General features: G+C 52.1%; 1 protein-coding gene across 10 annotated transcripts in view; it reads left to right on the plus strand.

Annotated features, from left to right (window-relative positions):
• The window catches only part of LOC137384172 (epsin-2-like), a 292,528-nt gene that overhangs the window by 174,111 nt on the left and 96,349 nt on the right, over positions 1 to 22,068 (plus strand). For all 10 annotated transcript variants that reach the window (XM_068057790.1, XM_068057792.1, XM_068057795.1 and 7 more), the window contains one exon: positions 17,883 to 18,010. In XM_068057790.1, the coding sequence (XP_067913891.1) occupies positions 17,883 to 18,010 (128 nt within the window). The remainder of the gene's footprint in view (positions 1 to 17,882; positions 18,011 to 22,068) is intronic.

Consider the following 22,068-nt stretch of genomic DNA (forward strand, 5'->3'; position numbering starts at 1 on the left):
GTACCCCATCCAACTCCCCACCCCCTGTTCAACACACACTGGACCCCATCCAACTCCCCACCCCCTGTTCTCACGCACATTGTTCCACATCCAACTCCCCACCCCCTGTTCACGCACACACTGGACCCCATCCAACTCCCCACCCCCTGTTCTCACGCACATTGTTCCACATCCAACTCCCCACCCCCTGTTCACGCACACACTGGACCCCATCCAACTCCCCATCCCCTGTTCACGCACACACTGTACCCCATCCAACTCCCCACCCCCTGTTCACGCACACACTGGACCCCATCCAACTCCCCACCCCCTGTTCTCACGCACATTGTTCCACATCCAACTCCCCACCCCCTGTTCACGCACACACTGGACCCCATCCAACTCCCCATCCCCTGTTCACGCACACACTGTACCCCATTCAACTCCCCACCCCCTGTTCATACACACACTGTACCCCATCCAACTCCCCAACCCCTGTTCACACACACTGAACACCATCCAGCTCCCCACCCTCTGTTCACACACACTGTACCCCATTCAACTCCCCACCCCCTGTTCACACACACACTGTACCCCATCCAACTCCCCACACCCTGTTCACACACACACTGAACACCATCCAACTCCCCACCCCCTGTTCACACACACACACTGTACCTCATCCAACTCCTCACCCCCTGTTCACACACACTGTAACCCATCCAACTCCCCACCCCCTGTTCACACACACTGTACCCCATCCAACTCCCCACCCTTTGTTCACACACACACTGTACCCCATCCAACTCCCCACCCCCTGTTCACACACACAGTATTCCCCATCCAACTCCCCACCCTTTGTTCACACACACACTGTAACCCATCCAACTCCCCACCCCCTGTTCACACACACTGTACCCCATCCAACTCCCCAACCCCTGTTCACACACACACAAAACCCCATCCAACTCCCCACGCCCTGTTCACACACACATAGTACCCCATCCAACTCCCCACCCCCTGTTCACACACACACTGTACCCCATCCAACACCCCACCCCCTGTTCACGCACACACAGTACCCCATCCAACTCCCCACCCCCCTGTTCACACACACACACTGGACCCCATCCAACTCCCCACCCCCTGTTCATGCATACACTGTACCCCATCCAACTCCCCACCCCCTGTTCTCACAGACACTGTACCACATCTAACTCCCCACCCCCTGTTCTCACACACTGTACCCCATCCAACTCCCCACCCCCTGTTCACGCACACACTGCACCCCATCCAAATCCCCACCCCGTGTTCTCACAGTCACTGTACCCCATCGAACTCCCCACCCACTGTTCACACACTCTGTCCCCCATCCAACACCCATCCCCTGTTCGCACACACACTTTACCCCATCCAACTCCCCACCCTCTTAGAATTAGAATTAGAACATTACAGCGCAGTACAGGCCCTTCGGCCCTCGATGTTGCGCCGACCTGTGAAACCATCTGACCTACACTATTCCATTTTCATCCATATGTCTATCCAATGACCACTTAAATGCCCTTAAAGTTGGTGAGTCTACTACTGTTGCAGGCAGGACGTTCCACGCCCTTACTACTCTCTGAGTAAAGAAACTACCTCTGACATCTGTCCTATATCTATCACCCCTCAACTTAAAGCTATGTCCCCTCGTGTTTGCCATCACCATCCGAGGAAAAAGACTCTCACTATCCACCCTATCTAACCCTCTGATTATCTTATATGTCTCTATTAAGTTACCTCTCCTCCTCCTTCTCTCCAACGAAAACAACCTCAAGTCCCTCAGCCTTTCCTCGTAAGACCTTCCCTCCATACCAGGCAACATCCTAGTAAATCTCCTCTGCACCCTTTCCAAAGCTTCCACATCCTTCCTAAAATGCGGTGACCAGAACTGCATGCAATACTCCAGGTGCGGTCTCACCAGAGTTTTGTACAGCTGCAGCATGACCTCGTGGCCTCGAAACTCGATCCCCCTACTAATAAAAGCTAACACACCATATGCCTTCTTAACAGCCCTATTAACCTGGGTAGCAACTTTCAGGGATTTATGTACCTGGACACCAAGATCTCTCTGTTCATCTACACTAACAAGAATCTTCCCATTAGCCCAGTACTCTGCATTCCTGTTACTCCTTCCAAAGTGAATCACCTCACACTTTTCCGCATTAAACTCCATTTGCCATCTCTCACCCCAGCTCTGCAGCCTATCTATGTCCCTCTGTACCCTACAACATCCTTCGGCACTATCCACAACTCCACCAACCTTCGTGTCATCCGCAAATTTACTAATCCAGCCTTCTACACCCTCATCCAGGTCATTTATAAAAATGACAAACAGCAGTGGCCCCAAAACAGATCCTTGCGGTATCCCATCTGGCCCAGGGGACTTATCTATTTTCACACTTTCCAAAATTGCTAACACCTCCTCCTTGTGAACCTCAATCCCATCTAGCCTAGTAGTCTGAATCTCAGTATTCTCCTCGACAACATTTTCTTTCTCTACTGTAAATACTGACGAAAAATATTCATTTAACGCTTCCCCTATCTCCTCTGATTCCACACACAACTTCCCACTACTATCCTTGATTGGGCTTCCTCACCCTCTGTTCACACACACACTGTACCCCATCCGACTCCCCACCCCCTGTTCAAACACACACTGGACCCCATCCAACTCCACACCTCCTGTTCACACACAATCTACCGCATCCAACTCCCCACCCTCTGTTCACACTCACACTGCACCCCCTCCCACTCCCCACCGCGTGTTCACGCTCACTGTACTCCATCCAACTCCCCACCCACTGTTGACACACACTGTTCCCCATCCAGCTCCCCAACCCCTGTTCACACACACAGTGTACCCCATCCGACACCCCACCCCCTGTTCACACACACTGTACCCCATCGAACTCCCCACCCACTGTTCACACACTCTGTCCCCCATCCAACACCCATCCCCTGTTCACACACGCACTTTACCCCATCCAACACCCCAGCCTCTGTTCACACACACTGTACCCCATCCAGCTCCCCAACCCCTGTTCACACACACACTGTACCCCATCCAACTCCACACCTCCTGTTCACACACAATCTACCCCATCCAACTCTCCACCCTCTGTTCACACACACACTGTACCCCATCCGACTCCCCACCCCCTGTTCAAACTCACACTGTACCCCGTCCAACTCTCCACACCCTGTTATCACACACACTGTACCCCATCCAACTCCCCACCCGCTGTTCACACACACACTGTGCCCCATCCATTTCCCCATCCACTGTTCACACACACTGTACCCCATCCAACTCCCCACCCCTTGTTTACACACTCTGTACCCCATCCATAAGTTCATAAGGTCATAAGAACTAGGAGCAGGAGTAGGCAATTCAGCCTCTCAAGCCTGCTCCGCCATTCAATACGATCATGGCTGATCTTATCTCTGCCTGAACTCCACTTTCCTGTCTGTTCTCCATAACCCTTCAACCCTTTACTAATTAACAATCTGTTTATCTCCTCCTTAAATTTACTCAATGTCCCGGCATCCACCGCACTCTGGGTTAGTGAATTCCATAGACTCACAACCCTTTAAGAGAAGTAATTTCTCCTCATCTCTGTTTTAAATCTGCTACCCTTTATCCTAAAACTATGACCTCTCATTCTAGATTGCCCCACCAGAGGAAACATCCTCTCTGCGTCTACTTTGTCAATCCCCTTAATCATTTTATATACCTCAATTAGATCATCTCTCATTCTTCTAAACCCTAGAGAGTAAAGGCCTAAACTGCTCAATCTCTCTTCATAAAACAAACCCCTCATCTCTGGAATCAATCTAGTGAACCTCCTCTGAACTGTCTCCAATGCAACTACATCCCTTCTCAAGTAAGGGGACCAAAACTGTACACAGTACTCCAGATGTGGTCTCACCAATGCCTTGTACAGTTGCAGCGACACTTCCCTACTTTTATATTCTATTCCTTTAGCAATAAACGCCATGATTCCATTTGCCTTCCTTATCACCTGCTGTACCTGCATACTAGTTTTCTGTGATTCATGCACGAGGACACCCAGATCCCTCTGCACCGAAGCACTCTGAAGTTTCTCTCCATTTCGACAATAATTTGCCTTTCTATTCTTCTGACCAAAATGGATAACCTCACTTATCCACGTTAAACTCCATCTGCCACATTTTGGCCCATTCACCTATCCATATCCATTTGTAAATTTCTTATTTCTTTATTGCAACTTACTATCCCACCTATTTTAGTGTCATCTGCAAATTTGGCTATAGTACCTTCTAGCCCTGCATCCAAGTCATTAATATAGATTGTAAATAGTTGGGGCCCGAGGACCGAACCCTATGGCACCCCACTAGTTACATCTTGCCAACCAGAAAAAAACCCATTTATCCCGACTCTGTTTTCTGTTGGTTAGCCAATCCTCTATCCAAGCTAATAAATTGCCCCTAACCCCATGAGATCTTGCCTTGTGTATTAACCTTTTGTGTGGCACCTTATCAAATGCCTTCTGGAAGTCCAGATATACTACATCTACAGGATCCCCATTATGCACTTTGCCTGTTACATCTTCGAAGAACTCTAGCAAATTAGTCAAACATGATTTACCCTTCATAAAACCATGCTGACTCTGATGGATTGAGTTTTAACTTTCTAAATGCCCTGTTATTACTTCCTTAATAATGGATTCTAACAATTTCCCAACGATAGATGTTAAACTAACTGGTCTATAGTTTCCTACTTTCTGCCTCCCTCCCTTTTTGAATAATGGCGTTATATTAGGTTTTTTCCAATCCACTGGAACCTTTCCCGCATCCAGGGAATTTTGGAATATCATAACCAATGGATCCACTATCTCCGCTGCCACTTCCTTTAAGACCCTAGGATGTAGGCCATCAGGCCCTGGGAACTTGTCTGCCTTCAATCCCAATAGTTTGCTCAGTACTTTTTCCGCAGTGATGATGATTGTTCTAAGTTCCTCCATTTCTATAACCCCTGCATTTCCTGTTACTATTGGGATGGTGCTAGTGTCCTCCATTGTGAAAACTGAGGCAAAATATTGATTTAGTGTCTCCACCATTTCTGTGTTCCCCTCTATTAACTCCCCTGTCTCATCCTCCAAAGGATCAACATTCACTTTAGCTACTCTCTTCCCTTTTATATACTTATAGAAGCTTTTGCTATCCATTTTTATATTTTGCACTATTTTTTTTTCATAATTTACCTTTGCTCTTTTTATTACTTTTTAGTAACCTCTGTTGATCTTTAAAAGTTTCCCAATCTTCCAGCCTACCACTGGCCTTTGCAATATGATATGCCTTAGTTTTTGTCTTTATGTTATCCTTAACTTCCTTGCTCAGCCATGGATGTTTTTCCCCCTCTTAGAATCTTTCTTCCTCTCTGGAATATATTTTCGTTGGGAGGAATTGAATATTTCCTTAAACATCTGCCACTGCTCATCAACTGTCCTACCTTTTAGTCTTCCTGCCCAGTCCGCTAGGGCCAAATCTGTCCTCATGCCGATGTAATTACCTTTGTTTAACTCCAGAACGCGAGTGTGGGACTCCAGTTTCTCACCCTCAAACTGAATTTGAAATTCTAGCATGCTATGATCACTCTTCCCGAGAGGATCCTTAACTATGAGATCACTCATTAATCCTACCTCATTCTTCTTTGGCCTCCTTGTCTTGAGAGACAATGGATAAGTGCCTAGAGGTTGTCAGTGGTTTGTGGAGCAGCGACTGGAGTGGCTATAAAGGCCATTTCTAGAGTGACAGACTCTTCCACAGGTGCTGCAGATAAAATTGGTTGTCGGGACTGTGACACAGTTGGCTCTCCCCTTGCACTTCTGTCTTTTTTCCTGCCAACTGCTAAGTCTCTTCAACTTGCCACACTTTAGCTCCGCCTTTATAGCTGCCCGCCAGCTCTGGTGATCACTGGCAACTGACTCCCACACGACTTGTGATCAATGTCACAGGACTTCATGTCGCGTTTGCAGACGTCTTTAAAGCGGAGACATGGACGGCTGGTGGGTCTGATACCAGTGACGAGCTCGCTGTACAATGTGTCCTTGGGGATCCTGCCATCTTCCATGCAGGTCACATGGCCAAGCCATCTCAAGCGCCGCTGGCTCAGTAGGGTGTATAAGCTGGGGATGTTGGCTGCCTCGAGGACTTCTGTGTTGGAGATACGGTCCTGCCACCTGATGCCAAGGATTCTCCGGAGGCAGCAAAGATGGAATGAATTGAGACGTCACTCTTGGCTGACATACATTGTCCAGGCCTCGCTGCCGTAGAGCAAGGTACTGAGGACACAGGCTTGATACACGCGGACTTTTGTGTTCTGTGTCAGTGCGCCATTTTCCCACACTCTCTTGTCCAGTCTGGACATAGCAGTGGAAGCCTTTCCCATGCGCTTGTTGATTTCTGTATCAAGAGGCAGGTTACTGGTAATAGTTGAGCCGAGGTAGGTGAACTCTTGAACCACTTCCAGAGTGTGGTCGCCAATATTGATGGATGGAGCATTTCTGACGTCCTGTCCCATGATGTTCGTTTTCTTGAGGCTGATGGTTAGGCCAAATTCGTTGCAGGCAGCCGTAATCCTGTCGATGAGTCTCTGCAGACACTCTTCTGTGTGGGATGTTACTGCAGCATTGTCAGCAAAGAGAAGTTCCCTGATGAGGACCTTCCGTACTTTGGTCTTCGCTCTTAGACGGGTAAGGTTGAACAACCTGCCACCTGATCTTGTGTGGAGGAAAATTCCTTCTTCTGAAGACTTGAACGCATGTGAGAGCAGCAGTGAGAAGAAGATCCCAAACAGTGTAGGTGCGAGAACACAGCCCTGTTTCACACCACTCAGGATAGGAAAGGGGTCTGATGAGGCACCGCTGTGCTGAATTGTGCCTTTCATATTGTCATGGAATGAGGTGATGATACTTAGTAGCTTTGGTGGACATCCGATCTTTTCTAGTAGTCTGAAGAGACCACGTCTGCTGACGAGGTCAAAGGCTTTGGTGAGATCAATGAAAGCAACATAGAGGGGCATCTGTTGTTCACGGCATTTCTCCTGTCGCTGGCGAAGGGAGAACAGCATGTCAATGGTGGATCTCTCTGCTCGAAAGCCACACTGTGCCTCAGGGTAGACGCGCTCGGCCAGCTTCTGGAGCCTGTTTAAAGCGACTCGAGCGAAGACTTTCCCCACTATGCTGAGCAGGGAGATTCCACGGTAGTTGTTGCAGTCACCGCGGTCACCTTTGTTTTTATAGAGGGTGATGATATTGGCATCGCGCATGTCCTGGGGTACTGCTCCCTTGTCCCAGCACAGGCATAGTAGTTCATGGAGTGCTGAGAGTATAGCAGGCTTGGCACTCTTGATTATTTCAGGGGTAATGCTGTCCTTCCCAGGGGCTTTTCCGCTGGCTAGGGAATCAATGGCATCACTGAGTTCCGATTTTGTTGGCTGTTCGTCCAGCTCATCCATGACTGGTAGAGACTGGGCTGCATTGAGGGCGGTCTCAGTGACAGCATTCTCCCTGGAGTACAGTTCTAGGTAGTGCTCAACCCAACGGTCCATTTGCTTGCGTTGGTCAGTGATTGTGTCCCCTGATTTAGATTTGAGGGGGGCGATCTTCTTGATGGTTGGCCCAAAAGCTCTCTTAATGCCATCATACATTCCTCTGATGTTTCTGGTGTCAGAGGCCAACTGAATACGACTGTATAGGTGTTGCCAGTAGTCATTTGCACAGTGCCTGGCTGTTCTTTGTGCAGCGCTTCTGGCTACTTTAAGTGCTACAGATGTTAACTCGCTGGGGGCTTTCTTGTAGTTCAACAGTGCAGTGCGCTTATCATCTCATTACACAATACCAAATCTAGAATAGCCTGCTCCCTGTTTGGATCCACAACATATTGCTCCAAAAAGCAATCTCTAATACCTTCAGTGAACTCTCCCTCGAGGCAACCCTTGCCAATTTGATTAATCCAGTCTATATGCATATTAAAATCACCCATGATTATTGCAGTACCTTTCTCACAAGCCCCCAGTATTTCTTGGTTTATACTGTGCCCCGCTGCGGAACTACTGTTTGGGGACCTATAGATTACTCCCACCAGGGACTACTTTCCCTTGCTATTTCGTATTTCTACCCAGACTGATTCTATGTCTTGATCTCCAGTGCCTATATCATTTCTCACTACAGCACTGATCTCTTCCTTTACTAACAAAGCTACACCACCTCCTTTTCCTTCCTACCTATCCTTCCGAAATACTGAGTACCCTTGGATATTCAATTCCCAAACCTGGTTCCCCTGCAACCACGTCTCAGTAATCACCACTAAATCATACCCATTCGTATCTATTTGCACTGTTAACTCATTAATTTTATTCCAAATGCTTCATGCATTCAGATACAAAGCTTTTAAGTTTGTTCTATTATCAAATTTCCCTTCTCTTGTACGATTTCTTGGTGCAATATGACGTTCACACGTTCTGTCCCTTCCGTTTATTTTCTGGTAACAATCAATCTCATCACTAACCTGCACTCCTACCTTCTCCTTTAACTTTGACTTCCTAATTTTCCATGCAACTAAACCCTCCCCCTCAACTATTTAGTTTAAAGCCCTATCTACAACCCTAATTATGCAATTTGCCAGGACTCTGGTCCCAGCATGATTCAGGTGGAGCCTGTCCCATTGGAACAGCTCTCTCCTTCCCCAGTACTGGTGCCAATGTCCCATGAATTCAAACCCATTTCTCCCACACCAATCTCTGAACCACAATGGGGTCCACCAGCTCCCACATCATGCAGGTACAACACATCACCTGGCCCTGCATCTCTATTTTATTTAATTAGATTTTAATTTTTTTTTTAATTTCCGACTGGGCTTTAGTTTTTTTAATCCACTTTAGTTTTTAGTTATTACACAAAGAAATCGATCAAGTCTTACTCTATATTTGATTTCAATTGAGGTGAGGTGAGAGTGACTGCCCTTGACATCAAGGCAGCATTTGACTGAGTATGGCATCAAGGAGCCCTAGCAAAACTGAGGTCAATGGGAATCAGGGGGAAACCCCTCTGCTGGCTGGAGTCATACCTAGCGCAAAGGAAGATGGTTGTGGTTGTTGGAGGTCAATCATCTGAGCTCCAGGACATCGCTGCAGGAGTTCCTCAGGGTAGTGTTCTAGGCCCAACCATCTTCAGCTGCTTCATCACTGACCTACCTTCAATCATAAGGTCAGAGGTGGGGGTGATCGCTGATGATTGCACAATGTTCAGCACCATTTGTGACTCCTCAGATACTGAAGCAGTCCGTGTAGAAATGCAGCAAGACCTAGACAATATCCAGGCTTGGACTGATAAGTGGCAAGTCACATTCACGCCACATAAGTGCCAGGCAATGACCATCTCCAACAAGAGAGAATCTAACCAGCTCCACTTGACATTCAATGGCATTATCATCACTGAATCCCCCACTATCAACATCTAGGGGCTACTATTGACCAGAAACTGAACTGGAGTAGCCATATAAATACCGTGGCTACAAGAGCAGGTCAGAGGCGAGGAATCCTGAGGCGAGTAACTCATCTCCTGACTCCCCAAAGCCTGTCCACCATCTACAAGGCACAAGTCAGGAGAGTGATGGAATACTCTCCACTTGCCTGGATGGGTGCAGCTCCAACAACACTCAAGAAGCTCGACACCATCCAGGACAAAGCAGCCCACTTGATTGGCACACCATCTACAAACATTCACTCCCTCCACCACCGACGCACAGTGGCAGCAGTGTGTACCATCTACAAGATGCACTGCAGCAATGCACCAAGGCTCCTTAGACAGCACCTTCCAAACCCGCGACCTCTACCAACTAGAAGGACAAGGGCAGCAAATACATGGGAACACCACCACCTGCAAGTTCCCCTCCAAGTCACACACCATCCTGACTTGGAACTATATCGCCGTTCCTTCACTGTCGCTGGGTTAAAATCCAGGAACTCCCTTCCTAACAGCACTGTGGGTGTACCTACCCCACATGGACTGCAGCAGTTCAAGAAGGCAGCTCACCACCACCTTCTCAAGGGCAATTAGGGATGGGCAATAAATGCTGGCCTGGCCAGTGACACCCACAGCCCTGAATGAATAAAAAAAAATTAAGTTTAATTTGAAAGCTTACCTGGGTGGCTGGCACTGTTGAATGTGACGTCACTCTGATGCCACTTTTCGATTTTTCCGCCGGCTGTGTTCCTGCTGCTCCCACTCTGGTCCTCTCTCTCTGTGACTCGGACTCCAACCAACCACCCCCTTTCACACACACTGTACCCCATCCAACTCCCCACCCTCTGTTCACACACACTGTACCCCATCCAACTCCCCACCCTCTGTTCACACACACTGTACCCCATCCCACTCCCCACCCTCTCTTCACACACACTGTACCCCATCCAACTCCCCACCCTCTGTTCACACACACTGTACCCCATCCCACTCCCCACCCTCTCTTCACACACACTGTACCCCATCCAACTTCCCACCCCCTGTTCACACACACTATACCCCATCCAACTCCCCACCCTCTGTTCACACACACTGTACCCCATCCCACTCCCCACCCTCTGTTCACACACACTGTACCCCATCCAACTTCCCACCCCCTGTTCACACACACTGTACCCCATCCAACTCCCCACTCTCTGTTCACACACACACTGTACCCCATCCCACTCCCCACCCTCTGTTCACACACACTGTACCCCATCCAACTCCCCACCCTCTGTTCACACACACTGTACCCCATCCAACTCCCCACCCCCTTTCACACACACTGTACCCCATCCAACTCCCCACCCCCTGTTCACACACACTGTACCCCATCCAACTCCCCACTCTCTGTTCACACACACACACTGTACCCCATCCAACTCCCCACTCTCTGTTCACACACACTGTACCCCATCCAACTTCCCACCCCCTGTTCACACACACTGTACCCCATCCAACTCCCCACTCTCTGTTCACACACACTGTACCCCATCCAACTTCCCACCCCCTGTTCACACACACTGTACCCCATCCAACTTCCCACCCCCTGTTCACACACACTGTACCCCATCCAACTCCCCACTCTCTGTTCACACACACTGTACCCCATCCCACTCCCCATCCTCTGTTCACACACACTGTACCCATCCAACTCCCCACTCTCTGTTCACACACACTGTACCCCATCCCACTCCCAACCCTCTGTTCACACATACTGTACCCCATCCAACTCCCCACTCTCTGTTCACACACACTGTACCCCATCCCACTCCCCATCCTCTGTTCACACACACTGTACCCATCCAACTCCCCACTCTCTGTTCACACACACTGTACCCCATCCCACTCCCAACCCTCTGTTCACACATACTGTACCCCATCCCACTCCCCATCCTCTGTTCACACACACTGTACCCATCCAACTCCCCACTCTCTGTTCACACACACTGTACCCCATCCCACTCCCAACCCTCTGTTCACACATACTGTACCCCATCCAACTCCCCACCCCCTGTTCACACACACACTGTACCCCATCCAACTCCCCACCCCCTGTTCACACACACTGTACCCTATCCAACTCCCCACCCCCTGTTCACACACACACTGTACCCCATCCAACTCCCCACCCCCTGTTCACACACACTGTACCCCATCCAACTCCCCACCCCCTGTTCACACACACTGTCCCCCATCTAATTCCCATTGAAAGATACAGTGGTCTGGGTCATTCCCTTTATTCAGGGATTCCGTGCTGTAAAGCCCAGCTTCCCGACCCAAACCCAACGGGTCCCGACGGCATGTGTCGGGCGCGGGTTGGGTCGCGTCGCATTTCCGGTTCCAGCATTCGGGCTCGGGTCTGGCCGGGCCGGACTGGACACGGTCTATCATCACCTCAGGTAAGTGACTTTAATGTTAATTTACTTGTTGGACTTTTAAGGTGGTTTTATTACAGTTATTTTAAGCTTTTGCAGGGAAGGAACAAAGTGAAAAACGTTATCTAATGGTCGGGTCGGGCGTGAGAAAAAATGAATGAACTCGGGCCGAGTCGGGCTCGGGGTCAGTTGGGGTTCTGTCGGGCTTGGGTCAGGTTTCATTTGCAGACCCTAACCGGCCTTTACTATGATCCACCAGTCCTTTGAAGAATGTTGCTCCTGAACTTCATCCTCACTCTGGGTCCTCAACTTCAAATTATTATGTTGTCGACAAGAAAATAAAATGTATTTGTGCATGTGTGAAGGATTCAGTGCCATAGGAACATACTGGCTCGAGCAAGGTTTGTAACATGTGCCTAACCTGTTAACAAGGTCATGAGTGACATCTCGTCCATACCTGTCCCTCAGCCCTCAGTGGCTAATGGCCTGTAATATGGTTTGTAACTTGGAACTCCAGTCCCATGGCAGTTCCTGCCTACAGGACACAGCCCTTAACTTCATATAAACAATCAGACAAACATTAAGACCCGCTCTCTCTCTCCATTCCCCCATCTCCCCCGACCCTCAACATCCCAGTCTCTCCCCTGACCCCCAACATCCCAGTCTCTCCCTCCGACCTCCAACATCCCAGTCTCTCCTTCCGACCTCCAACATCCCAGTCTCTTCTCCCGACCCCCAACATCCCAGTCTCTTCTCCCGACCCCCAACATCCCAGTCTCTTCTCCCGACCCCCAACATCCCTGTCTCTCCCCCAACCCCCAACTACCCAGTCTCTTCCCCCGACCCCCAACAGGGGCAGCACAGTGGCGCAGTGGTTAGCACCGCAGCCTCACAGCTCCAGCGACCCGGGTTCAATTCTGGGTACTGCCTGTGTGGAGTTTGCAAGTTCTCCCTGTGTCTGCGTGGGTTTCCTCCGGGTGCTCCGGTTTCCTCCCACAAGCCAAAAGACTTGCAGGTTGATAGGTAAATTGGCCATTATAAATTGCCCCTAGTACAGGTAGGTGGTAGGGAAATATAGGGACAGGTGGGGATGTGGTAGGAATATGGAATTAGTGTAGGATTAGTATAAATGGGTGGTTGACGGTCGGCACAGACTCGGTGGGCCGAAGGGCCTGTTTCAGTGCTGTATCTCTAAACTAAACTAAACTAAATCTCAGTCTCTCACCCGACCCCTAACAGCTCAGTCTCTCCCCCTGACCCCCAAAATCCCAGTCTCACCCCCACATCCCAATCTCTCCCCCTACCATCCTAGTCTCTCCCCCTGACCCCCAATATCCAAGTCGGTCCCCCCAACATCTCAGTCTCACCCCCACATCCCAATCTCTCCCCCCAACATCCTAGTCTCTCCCCCGACCCCCAACATCCCAGTCTCACCACCAACCACCTCCCCTCCCCCACAACCCAAAGAACCATGGAAAAATTACGGACCAGAAGGAGGCCATTCAGCCCGTCGTGTCCGTGCCGGCTGAACAAACTAGCCGCCCAATCTAATCCCACCTTCCAGCACCTGGTCCATAGCCTTGCCGGTTACAGCACCTCAGGTGCATGTCCAGGTACCTTTAAAAAGAATTGAGGGTTTCTGCCTCCACCACTGATCCAGGCAGTGATTTTCAGACACCCACCCTCTGGGTCATAGAGTCATAAAGTCGTACAGCATAGTAACAGGTCCTTCGGCCCACCACGTCCATGCCGACTATAATGCCTATCTATTCTAATCCCACCTGCCTGCATTAATTCCATATCCCTCTATGCCTTGCTCATTCAAGTACCTGTCCAGATGCCTCTTAAATGTCGCTACTGTTCCTGCCTCCACCACCTCCTCAGGCAGCTCATTCCAGATACCCACTATTCTTTGTGTGAAAAATTTACCCCATTGATTCCCTTTAAACCTCCTCCCTCTTACCTTAAATCTATGCCCTCTAGTTTTACTCACCCCTACCATGGGAAACAGACTCTGGCTATCTACCCTATCTATGCCTCACATAATTTTATATACCTCTATCATGTCCCCTCTCAGCCTCCTTCGCTCCAGGGAAAACAGACCCAGCCTTTCCAATCTCTCTTTATAACTCAAGCCCTCCAAACCAGGCAACATCCTTGTGAATCTTTTCTGCACCCTCTCTAGCTTAATCACATCTTTCCTGTCGTGTGGCGACCAGAACTGTACACAGTACTCCAAATGCGGCCTAACCAACGTCATGTACAACCGTAACATGACGTCCCAACTCTTGTACTCAATGCCTCGGCCGATGAAGGCAAGCCTTCTTCACCACCCTGTCTACCTGTGTTGTGGGTGAAAAAGGTTTTCCTCATGTCCCCTCTAATCCTTCTACCAGTCGTCTTAAATCGGTGTCACCTGGTAACTGACCTCTCCACTTGGGGAAACAGGTCCTTCCTGTCTACTCTATCTAGGCCCCTCATAATTTTGTACACTTCAATTATGTCACCCCTCAGCCTCCTCTGTTCTAAGGAAAACAACCCTAGCCTATCCAATCTTTTCTCCCAGCTGCAACTTTCGAGCCCTCGCAACATTCTTGTAAATCTCCTCTGTACTCTCTCCACAGCAATTATGTCCTTTCTGCAATGTGATGACCAGAACTCTACGCAATACTCCAGCTGTGGCCTAACCGGCATTTTATACAGATCCAGCATTACATCCCTGCTTTTGTATTCTATGCCTCGGCCAATAAAGGAAAGCATATGCCTTCTTCACCACTCTGTCTACCTGTCCTGCCACCTTCAGGGACCTGTGGACATGTACTCCAAGCTCTCTGACTTCCTCTACCCCTGCCAATATCCTCCCCTTTATTGTGTATTCCCTCGCTTTATTTGCCTTCCCCAAATGCATTACCTCACCCTTCTCTGGATTGAATTCCATTTGCCACTTTTCCGCCCACTCAACCAAACCAATGATATCATTCTGAAGTCTGCAGCTATCCTCTTCACTATCAACTACACAACCAATTTTTGTGCTATCAGCAAATTTCCCAATCATGCCTCCCATATTTAAGTCTAAATCATTAATATATACCACAAACAGCAAGGGACCCAACACTGAGCCCTGTAGAACGCCACTGGAAACAGCTTTCCATTCACAAAAACATCCGTCGACTACTACCCTTTGTTTCCTGTCCCTGAGCCAATTCTGAATCCAATCTGCTACATTCCCCTTTATCCATGGGCTTTCATTTTACTGACCAGTCTGCCATGTGGGACCTTGTCAAATACCTTATTAAAATCCATGTAGATCACATCTACTGCACTACCCTCATCAATCCTCCTTATTACTTCCTCAAAAATCTCAATTAAGTCAGTAAGACACGACCTTCCCTTAACAAATCCATGCTGACTATCCCTGATTAATCCGTGCCTTTCTAAGTGACAGTTTATCCTGTCCCTCAGAATAGATTCTAACAATTTACCCACCACCGAGGTCACTGACCCCTAACACCCTGTCCCAGTGCGTTGACGGCAGTACAGGGAAGGTTAACTAGACTAATACCTAGAATGGGTGGGTTGTCTTATGAGGAAAGGTTGGACAGGCTAGGCTTGTATCTGCTGGAATTTAAAAGAGTAAGAGGCGACTTGATTGAAACATACAAGATCCTGAGGGATCTTGACAGGGTGGATGTGGAAAGGACGTTTCCTCTTGTGGGAGAATCTAGAACTAGGGGTCACTGTTTAAAAATAAGGGGTCGTCCATTTAAGAGATAGAGAAGAGGAGAAATTTTTTCTCTCAGAGGGTCGTGAGTCTTTGGAATTCTCTTCCTCAAAAGGCGGTGGAAGCCGAGTCTTTGAATATTTTTAAGGCAGAGGTAGATAGATTCTTGATAAGCAAGGGGATGGAAGGTTATCGGGGGTAGGTGGAAATGTGGAATAATCAGTTCAGCCATGAACTTATTGAATGGCGGAGCAGGATCGAGGGGCCGAGTGGCCTACTCCTGCTCCTAATTCGTATGTTCGTATGTCTCTTCCTCCGACCCCCAACATCTCAGTCTCCCCCCTCAGACCCCTGACCCCCTAGTCGCCAGTCTCTCCCCCAAATATCACTCCCCAATCCTCTTCCCCCTGTACCACTCCTACCAAAACAATCTGGTGACCCCCTCACCCTCAATTCATTGTGTTTCTGGGAACATCTCTCTGGAATTCGGAATGGGAGCTCTGCGATGATTAGATCGCAGCACTGGGCAGTAAACAGGCTGAGTATGTCTATCACTGTTAGTTTCTCTGTTAGTGCTGAGGAATTCACTGCTTGTTTCAGTGCTGGCCTGTGCGTTTCCAGTTAGTGCACTCTGTATCACTCACTCGCTGTTAGTTCAGTGACACAAGCTCTTGACTTGTTTATGTTCACTATAAATTGCTATGTAAAGTGATCCAGTTCCTTGCTGTTGAACAGGTTATTTGCACTACAGTTTGTGTAGGGATGGAGGGGGGGGGGATCATGTTGGGCTGGGACATCAGACACGTTTCCCAGTGCAGCACACAATCGATGTGTGCATATTTTTTTTTTCTTTTTTTTTCTTTGTTTTTAGACAGATGGAAACCCTTTGTTTCAATCTCAGTCTCTCCCTCTTTTTTGACTTCTTTTTATTTACTCTGTATCTAACCCCGTTTTTTTTTTCTTTTATAAGGTGGCCTTTATTCCTCAGGCCCCCTTTATATACATATTTTTAATATAATTTTATTAAAGACAGATAAATAAACAAAAAACTCAAATTAAAATGCCATTCTCGGCGTCGACAATGCACTCCAGTCCGTGCGGTGCCCACCGGTCACGGAAGACCTCAAGCGTACCGGCGGACACCGCATGCTCCTTCTCCAGGGACACCCGGGCGCGAGCGTAACCGTGGAAGAGGGGCAGGCAATCGGGGAGGACAGACACCCCGACGGCCCTCAGCCTGGACCTGTGAATTGCCACCTTGACCAGGCCCAGGAGCAGACCGACGAGGAGATCCTCCTCCCAGCCCACGCCCCTCCGCACCGGGTGCCCAAAGATCAGGAGAGTGGGACTGAAGTGCAGCCAGAACTTGAGGAGCAGCCCCTTCAAATGCTCAAAGAGGGGCTGCAACCTCGCACACTCCATATATATGTGGAACACGGACTCGTCCAGGCCGCAGAAAGTACAGCTGGCCTGGGAGTCCGTGAACCTACTTAAAAGCCTATTGCACGGGACTGCTCTGTGCAGCACCCTCCACCCCAGGTCCCCGATGTAAAGGGGGAGGACACCCGCGTACAGAGACCTCCATCGGGGTTTCCCCTCGCCGCCAGATGGCAACGCGGACCGCCAGGGTGTGTCCGGCCGGCTGATGAGGGCGAGGAAGTGGAGTGTGTGCAGGAGCAGCCCGTACAGGAAACCCCTCCACACCGATTGGAATGGCACGGAGGGCATTTCCGAGGCGGCTCGGGTTGTGCGGGACCGGCTCCCGAGGAGGCTTTCGGGGCCTGGGTCCGATGAGCAGTTCCGGCCGAGCGGGGGTCAGCTCAGCCGGGAGCGCTCTGCTCTCCCGAGCCACCTCACCACCCGCAGTCAGGGGTGTCCCGGGGCCTTCGGCTACTCCTCCGCCCACCGGTCCGTCCCCGGAGTCGGCCGCCCGGACAGCCGAGGCGCTCCCCTCCATTGGCGGGGGAGCGCCCTGACTGGAGGCGACCATGTTCCAGACTCGGAATAGATCCCGGTAAAAGACAGGCAACTCCCTCAGAGAGGCACGGCTAACTGACTCTGCCGGGAGCTGCGTGTCGTCTTGAAGGCAGTGACACTGGCGGAAAAAATACGTCACCAGCGCACACCATCTGGGAGGACACTCGACGTACAGGTATCTCTGCAGGGTCAGATGTTTGAATATTGATGTGTTGCTCTGTTCTCTGTGTTTTGCAGCTTCTTCCTCATCTCCAAGGTTTCATGCCGATTTGGAGCAGGCACGGCCCCACACCAGTGGTGAGGAGGAACTCCAGTTACAACTCGCACTGGCCATGAGCAGAGAGGAAGCTGAGAAGGCAACCCAGGTAAAGCAATCAGCGGCACAGTGGATTCCTCCAATCATCATCATTTTATACTTGACTGTTCCCAGCTGGCACAAGGAGTGTTCACATCTGCCCCATTCACACACTGAATGGATAGAACTCATGCCTCTGAGTCAGATGATTGCAGGATCAGTACTGAGGGGGTGCTGCACTGTCGGAGGGTCAGTACTGAGGGAGGGCCACACTGTCGGAGGGTCAGTACTGAGGGAGTGCTGCACTGTCAGAGGGTCAGTACTGAGGGAGGGCCGCACTGTCGGAGGGTCAGTACTGAGGGAGGGCCGCACTGTCGGAGGGTCAGTACTGAGGGAGGGCCGCACTGTCAGACGGTGAGTACTGAGGGAGGGCCACACTGTCAGAGGGTCAGTACTGAGGGAGGGCCGCACTGTCGGAGGGTCAGTACTGAGGGAGGGCCGCACTGTCGGAGGGTCAGTACTGAGGGAGGGCCGCACTGTCGGAGGGTCAGTACTGAGGGAGGGCCGCACTGTCGGAGGGTCAGTACTGAGGGAGCGCCGCACTGTCGGAGGGTCAGTACTGAGGGAGGGCCGCACTGTCGGAGGGTCAGTACTGAGGGAGGGCCGCACTTTCGTAGGGTCAGTACTGAGGGAGGGCCGCACTGTCGGAGGGTCAGTACTGAGGGAGGGCCGCACTGTCGGAGGGTCAGTACTGAGGGGGTGCTGCACTGTCGGATGGTCAGTACTGAGGGAGGGCCACACTGTCAGAGGGTCAGTACTGAGGGAGGGCCGCACTGTCGGAGGGTCAGTACTGAGGGAGGGCCGCACTGTCGGAGGGTCAGTACTGAGGGAGGGCCGCACTGTCGGAGGGTCAGTACTGAGGGAGGGCCGCACTGTCGGAGGGTCAGTACTGAGGGAGGGCCGCACTGTCGGAGGGTCAGTCCTGAGGGAGCGCCGCACTGTTGGAGGGTCAGTACTGAGGGAGCGCCGCACTGTCGGAGGGTCAGTACTGAGAGAGGGCCGCACTGTCGGAGGGTCAGTACTGAGGGATGGCCGCACTTTCGTAGGGTCAGTACTGAGGGAGGGCCGCACTGTCGGAGGGTCAGTACTGAGGGGAGGGCCGCACTGTCGGAGGGTCAGTACTGAGGGAGCGCCGCACTGTCGGAGGGTCAGTACTCAGGGAGCGCCGCACTGTCGGAGGGTCAGTACTGAGGGAGGGCTGCACTGTCGGAGGGTCAGTACTGAGGGAGGGCCGCACTTTCGTAGGGTCAGTACTGAGGAGGGGGCCCCCACTGTCAGAGGGTCAGTACTGAGGGAGGGCTGCACTGTCGGAGGGTCAGTACTGAGGGAGGGCCGCACTTTCGTAGGGTCAGTACTGAGGGAGGGCCGCACTGTCGGAGGGTCAGTACTGAGGGAGGGCCGCACTGTCGGAGGGTCAGTACTGAGGGAGGGCCACACTGTCGGAGGGTCAGTCCTGAGGGAGCGCCGCACTGTCGGAGGGTCAGTACTGAGGGAGCGCCGCACTGTCGGAGGGTCAGTACTGAGGGAGGGCCGCACTGTCGGAGGGTCAGTACTGAGGGAGGGCCGCACCTTCGTAGCGTCAGTACTGAGGGAGGGCCGCACTGTCGGAGGGTCAGTACTGAGGGGAGGGCCGCACTGTCGGAGGGTCAGTACTGAGGGAGCGCCGCACTGTCGGAGGGTTAGTACTCAGGGAGCGCCACACTTTCGTAGGGTCAGTACTGAGGAGGGGGCCCCCACTGTCAGAGGGTCAGTACTGAGGGAGGGCCGCACTGTCGGAGGGTCAGTACTGAGGGAGGGCCGCACTGTCGGAGGGTCAGTACTGAGGGAGGGCCGCACTGTCGTAGGGTCAGTACTGAGGGGAGGGCCGCACTGTCGGAAGGGCAGTACTGAGGGAGCGCCGCACTGTCGGAAGGGCAGTACTGAGGGAGCGCCGCACTTAAGGAGGGGCAGTACTGAGGGAGCACCGCACTGTCGGAGGGGCAGTACTGAGGGAGCGTTACAATGTCGGAGGGGCAGTATTGAGGGAATGTCACACTGTCGGAGGGTCAGTACTGAGGGAGGGGCCGCACTATCGGAAGGGCAGTACTGAGGGAGCACCGCACTGTCGGAAGGGCAGTACTGAGGGAGCGCCGCACTGTCGGAGGGTCAGTACTGAGGGAGCGCCGCACTTATGGAGGGGCAGTACTGAGGGAGCACCGAACTGTCGGAGGGGCAGTACTGAGGGAGCGTTACACTGTCAGAGAGGCAGTATTGAGGGAGTGTCACAGTGTCGGAGGGACAGTACTGAGGGAGTGCCCTACTGTCGGAGGGGCAGTACTGAGGGAGCTTTACAATGTCGGAGGGGCAGTATTGAGGGAGTGTCACACTGTCGGAGGGACAGTACTGAGGGAACATTGCACTGTCGGAGGGGCAGTATTGAGGGAATGTCACACTGTCAGAGGGTCAGTACTGAGGGAGGGCCGCACTGTCGGTGGGGCAGTAGTGAGGGAGGGACGCACTGTCGGAGGGTCAGTACTGAGGGAGGGCCGCACTGTCGGAGGGTCAGTATTGAGGGAGGGCCGCACTGTCAGTGGGGCAGTAGTGAGGGAGGGCCGCACTGTCGGAGGGTCAGTACTGAGGGAGGGCCGCACTGTCGGAGGGTCAGTACTGAGGGAGGGCCGCACTGTCGGTGGGGCAGTAGTGAGGGAGGGCCGCACTGTCGGAGGGTCAGTACTGAGGGAGGGCCGCACTGTCGGAGGGTCAGTACTGAGGGAGGGCCGCACTGTCGGAGGGGCAGTAGTGAGGGAGGGCCGCACTGTCGGAGGGTCAGTACTGAGGGAGGGCCGCACTGTCGGAGGGTCAGTACTGAGGGAGGGCCGCACTGTTGGAGGGTCAGTACTGAGGGAGGGCCGCACTGTCGGAGAGTCAGTCCTGAGGGAGGGCCGCACTGTCGGAGGGTCAGTACTGAGGGAGGGCCGCACTGTCGGAGGGTCAGTACTGAGGGAGGGCCGCACTGTCGGTGGGGCAGTAGTGAGGGAGGGCCGCACTGTCGGAGGGTCAGTACTGAGGGAGGGCCGCACTGTCGGAGGGTCAGTACTGAGGGAGGGCCGCACTGTCGGAGGGTCAGTACTGAGGGAGGGCCGCACTGTCGGAGGGTCAGTCCTGAGGGAGGGCCGCACTGTCGGAGGGTCAGTACTGAGAGGGGGCCGCACTGTCGGAGGGTCAGTACTGAGGGAGGGCCGCACTGTCGGAGGGTCAGTACTGAGGGAGGGCCGCACTGTCGGAGGGTCAGTACTGAGGGAGGGGCCGCACTATCGGAAGGGCAGTACTGAGGGAGCGCCGCACTGTCGGAGGGGCAGTACTGAGGGAGTGCCGCACTGTCAGAGGGGCAGTACTGAGGGAGCGTTACACTGTCAGAGAGGCAGTATTGAGGGAGTGTCACAGTGTCGGAGGGACAGTACTGAGGGAGTGCCCTACTGTCGGAGGGGCAGTACTGAGGGAGCTTTACAATGTCGGAGGGGCAGTATTGAGGGAATGTCACACTGTCGGAGGGTCAGTACTGAGGGAGGGCCGCACTGTCGGTGGGGCAGTACTGAGAGAGTGCCGCACTGTGGGAGGGTCAGTACTGAGGGAGTGCCGCACTGTCAGAGGGGCAGTACTGAGGGAGCACCTCACTGTCGGAGGGCCAGTACTGAGGGAGCGTTACACTGTCAGAGAGGCAGTATTGAGGGAGTGTCACAGTGTCGGAGGGACAGTACTGAGGGAGCATTGCACTGTCGAAGGGACAGTACTGAGGGAGTGCCATACTGTCGGAGGGGCAGTACTGAGGGAGCACCGCACTGTCAGAGGGGCAGTACTGAGGGAGGGCCGTACTGTCGGAGGGACAGTACTGAGGGAGTGCCCAACTGTCGGAGGGGCAGTACTGAGGGAGCTTCACAATGTCGGAGGGGCAGTATTGAGGGAATGTCACACTGTCGGAGGGTCAGTACTGAGGGAGGGGCCGCACTATCAGAAGGGCAGTACTGAGGGAGCACCGCACTGTCGGAAGGGCAGTACTGAGGGAGCGCCGCACTGTCGGAGGGTCAGTAC

The sequence above is a fragment of the Heterodontus francisci genome, chromosome 26, assembly GCF_036365525.1.
Source record: "Heterodontus francisci isolate sHetFra1 chromosome 26, sHetFra1.hap1, whole genome shotgun sequence".
Lineage (NCBI taxonomy): Eukaryota > Metazoa > Chordata > Chondrichthyes > Heterodontiformes > Heterodontidae > Heterodontus > Heterodontus francisci.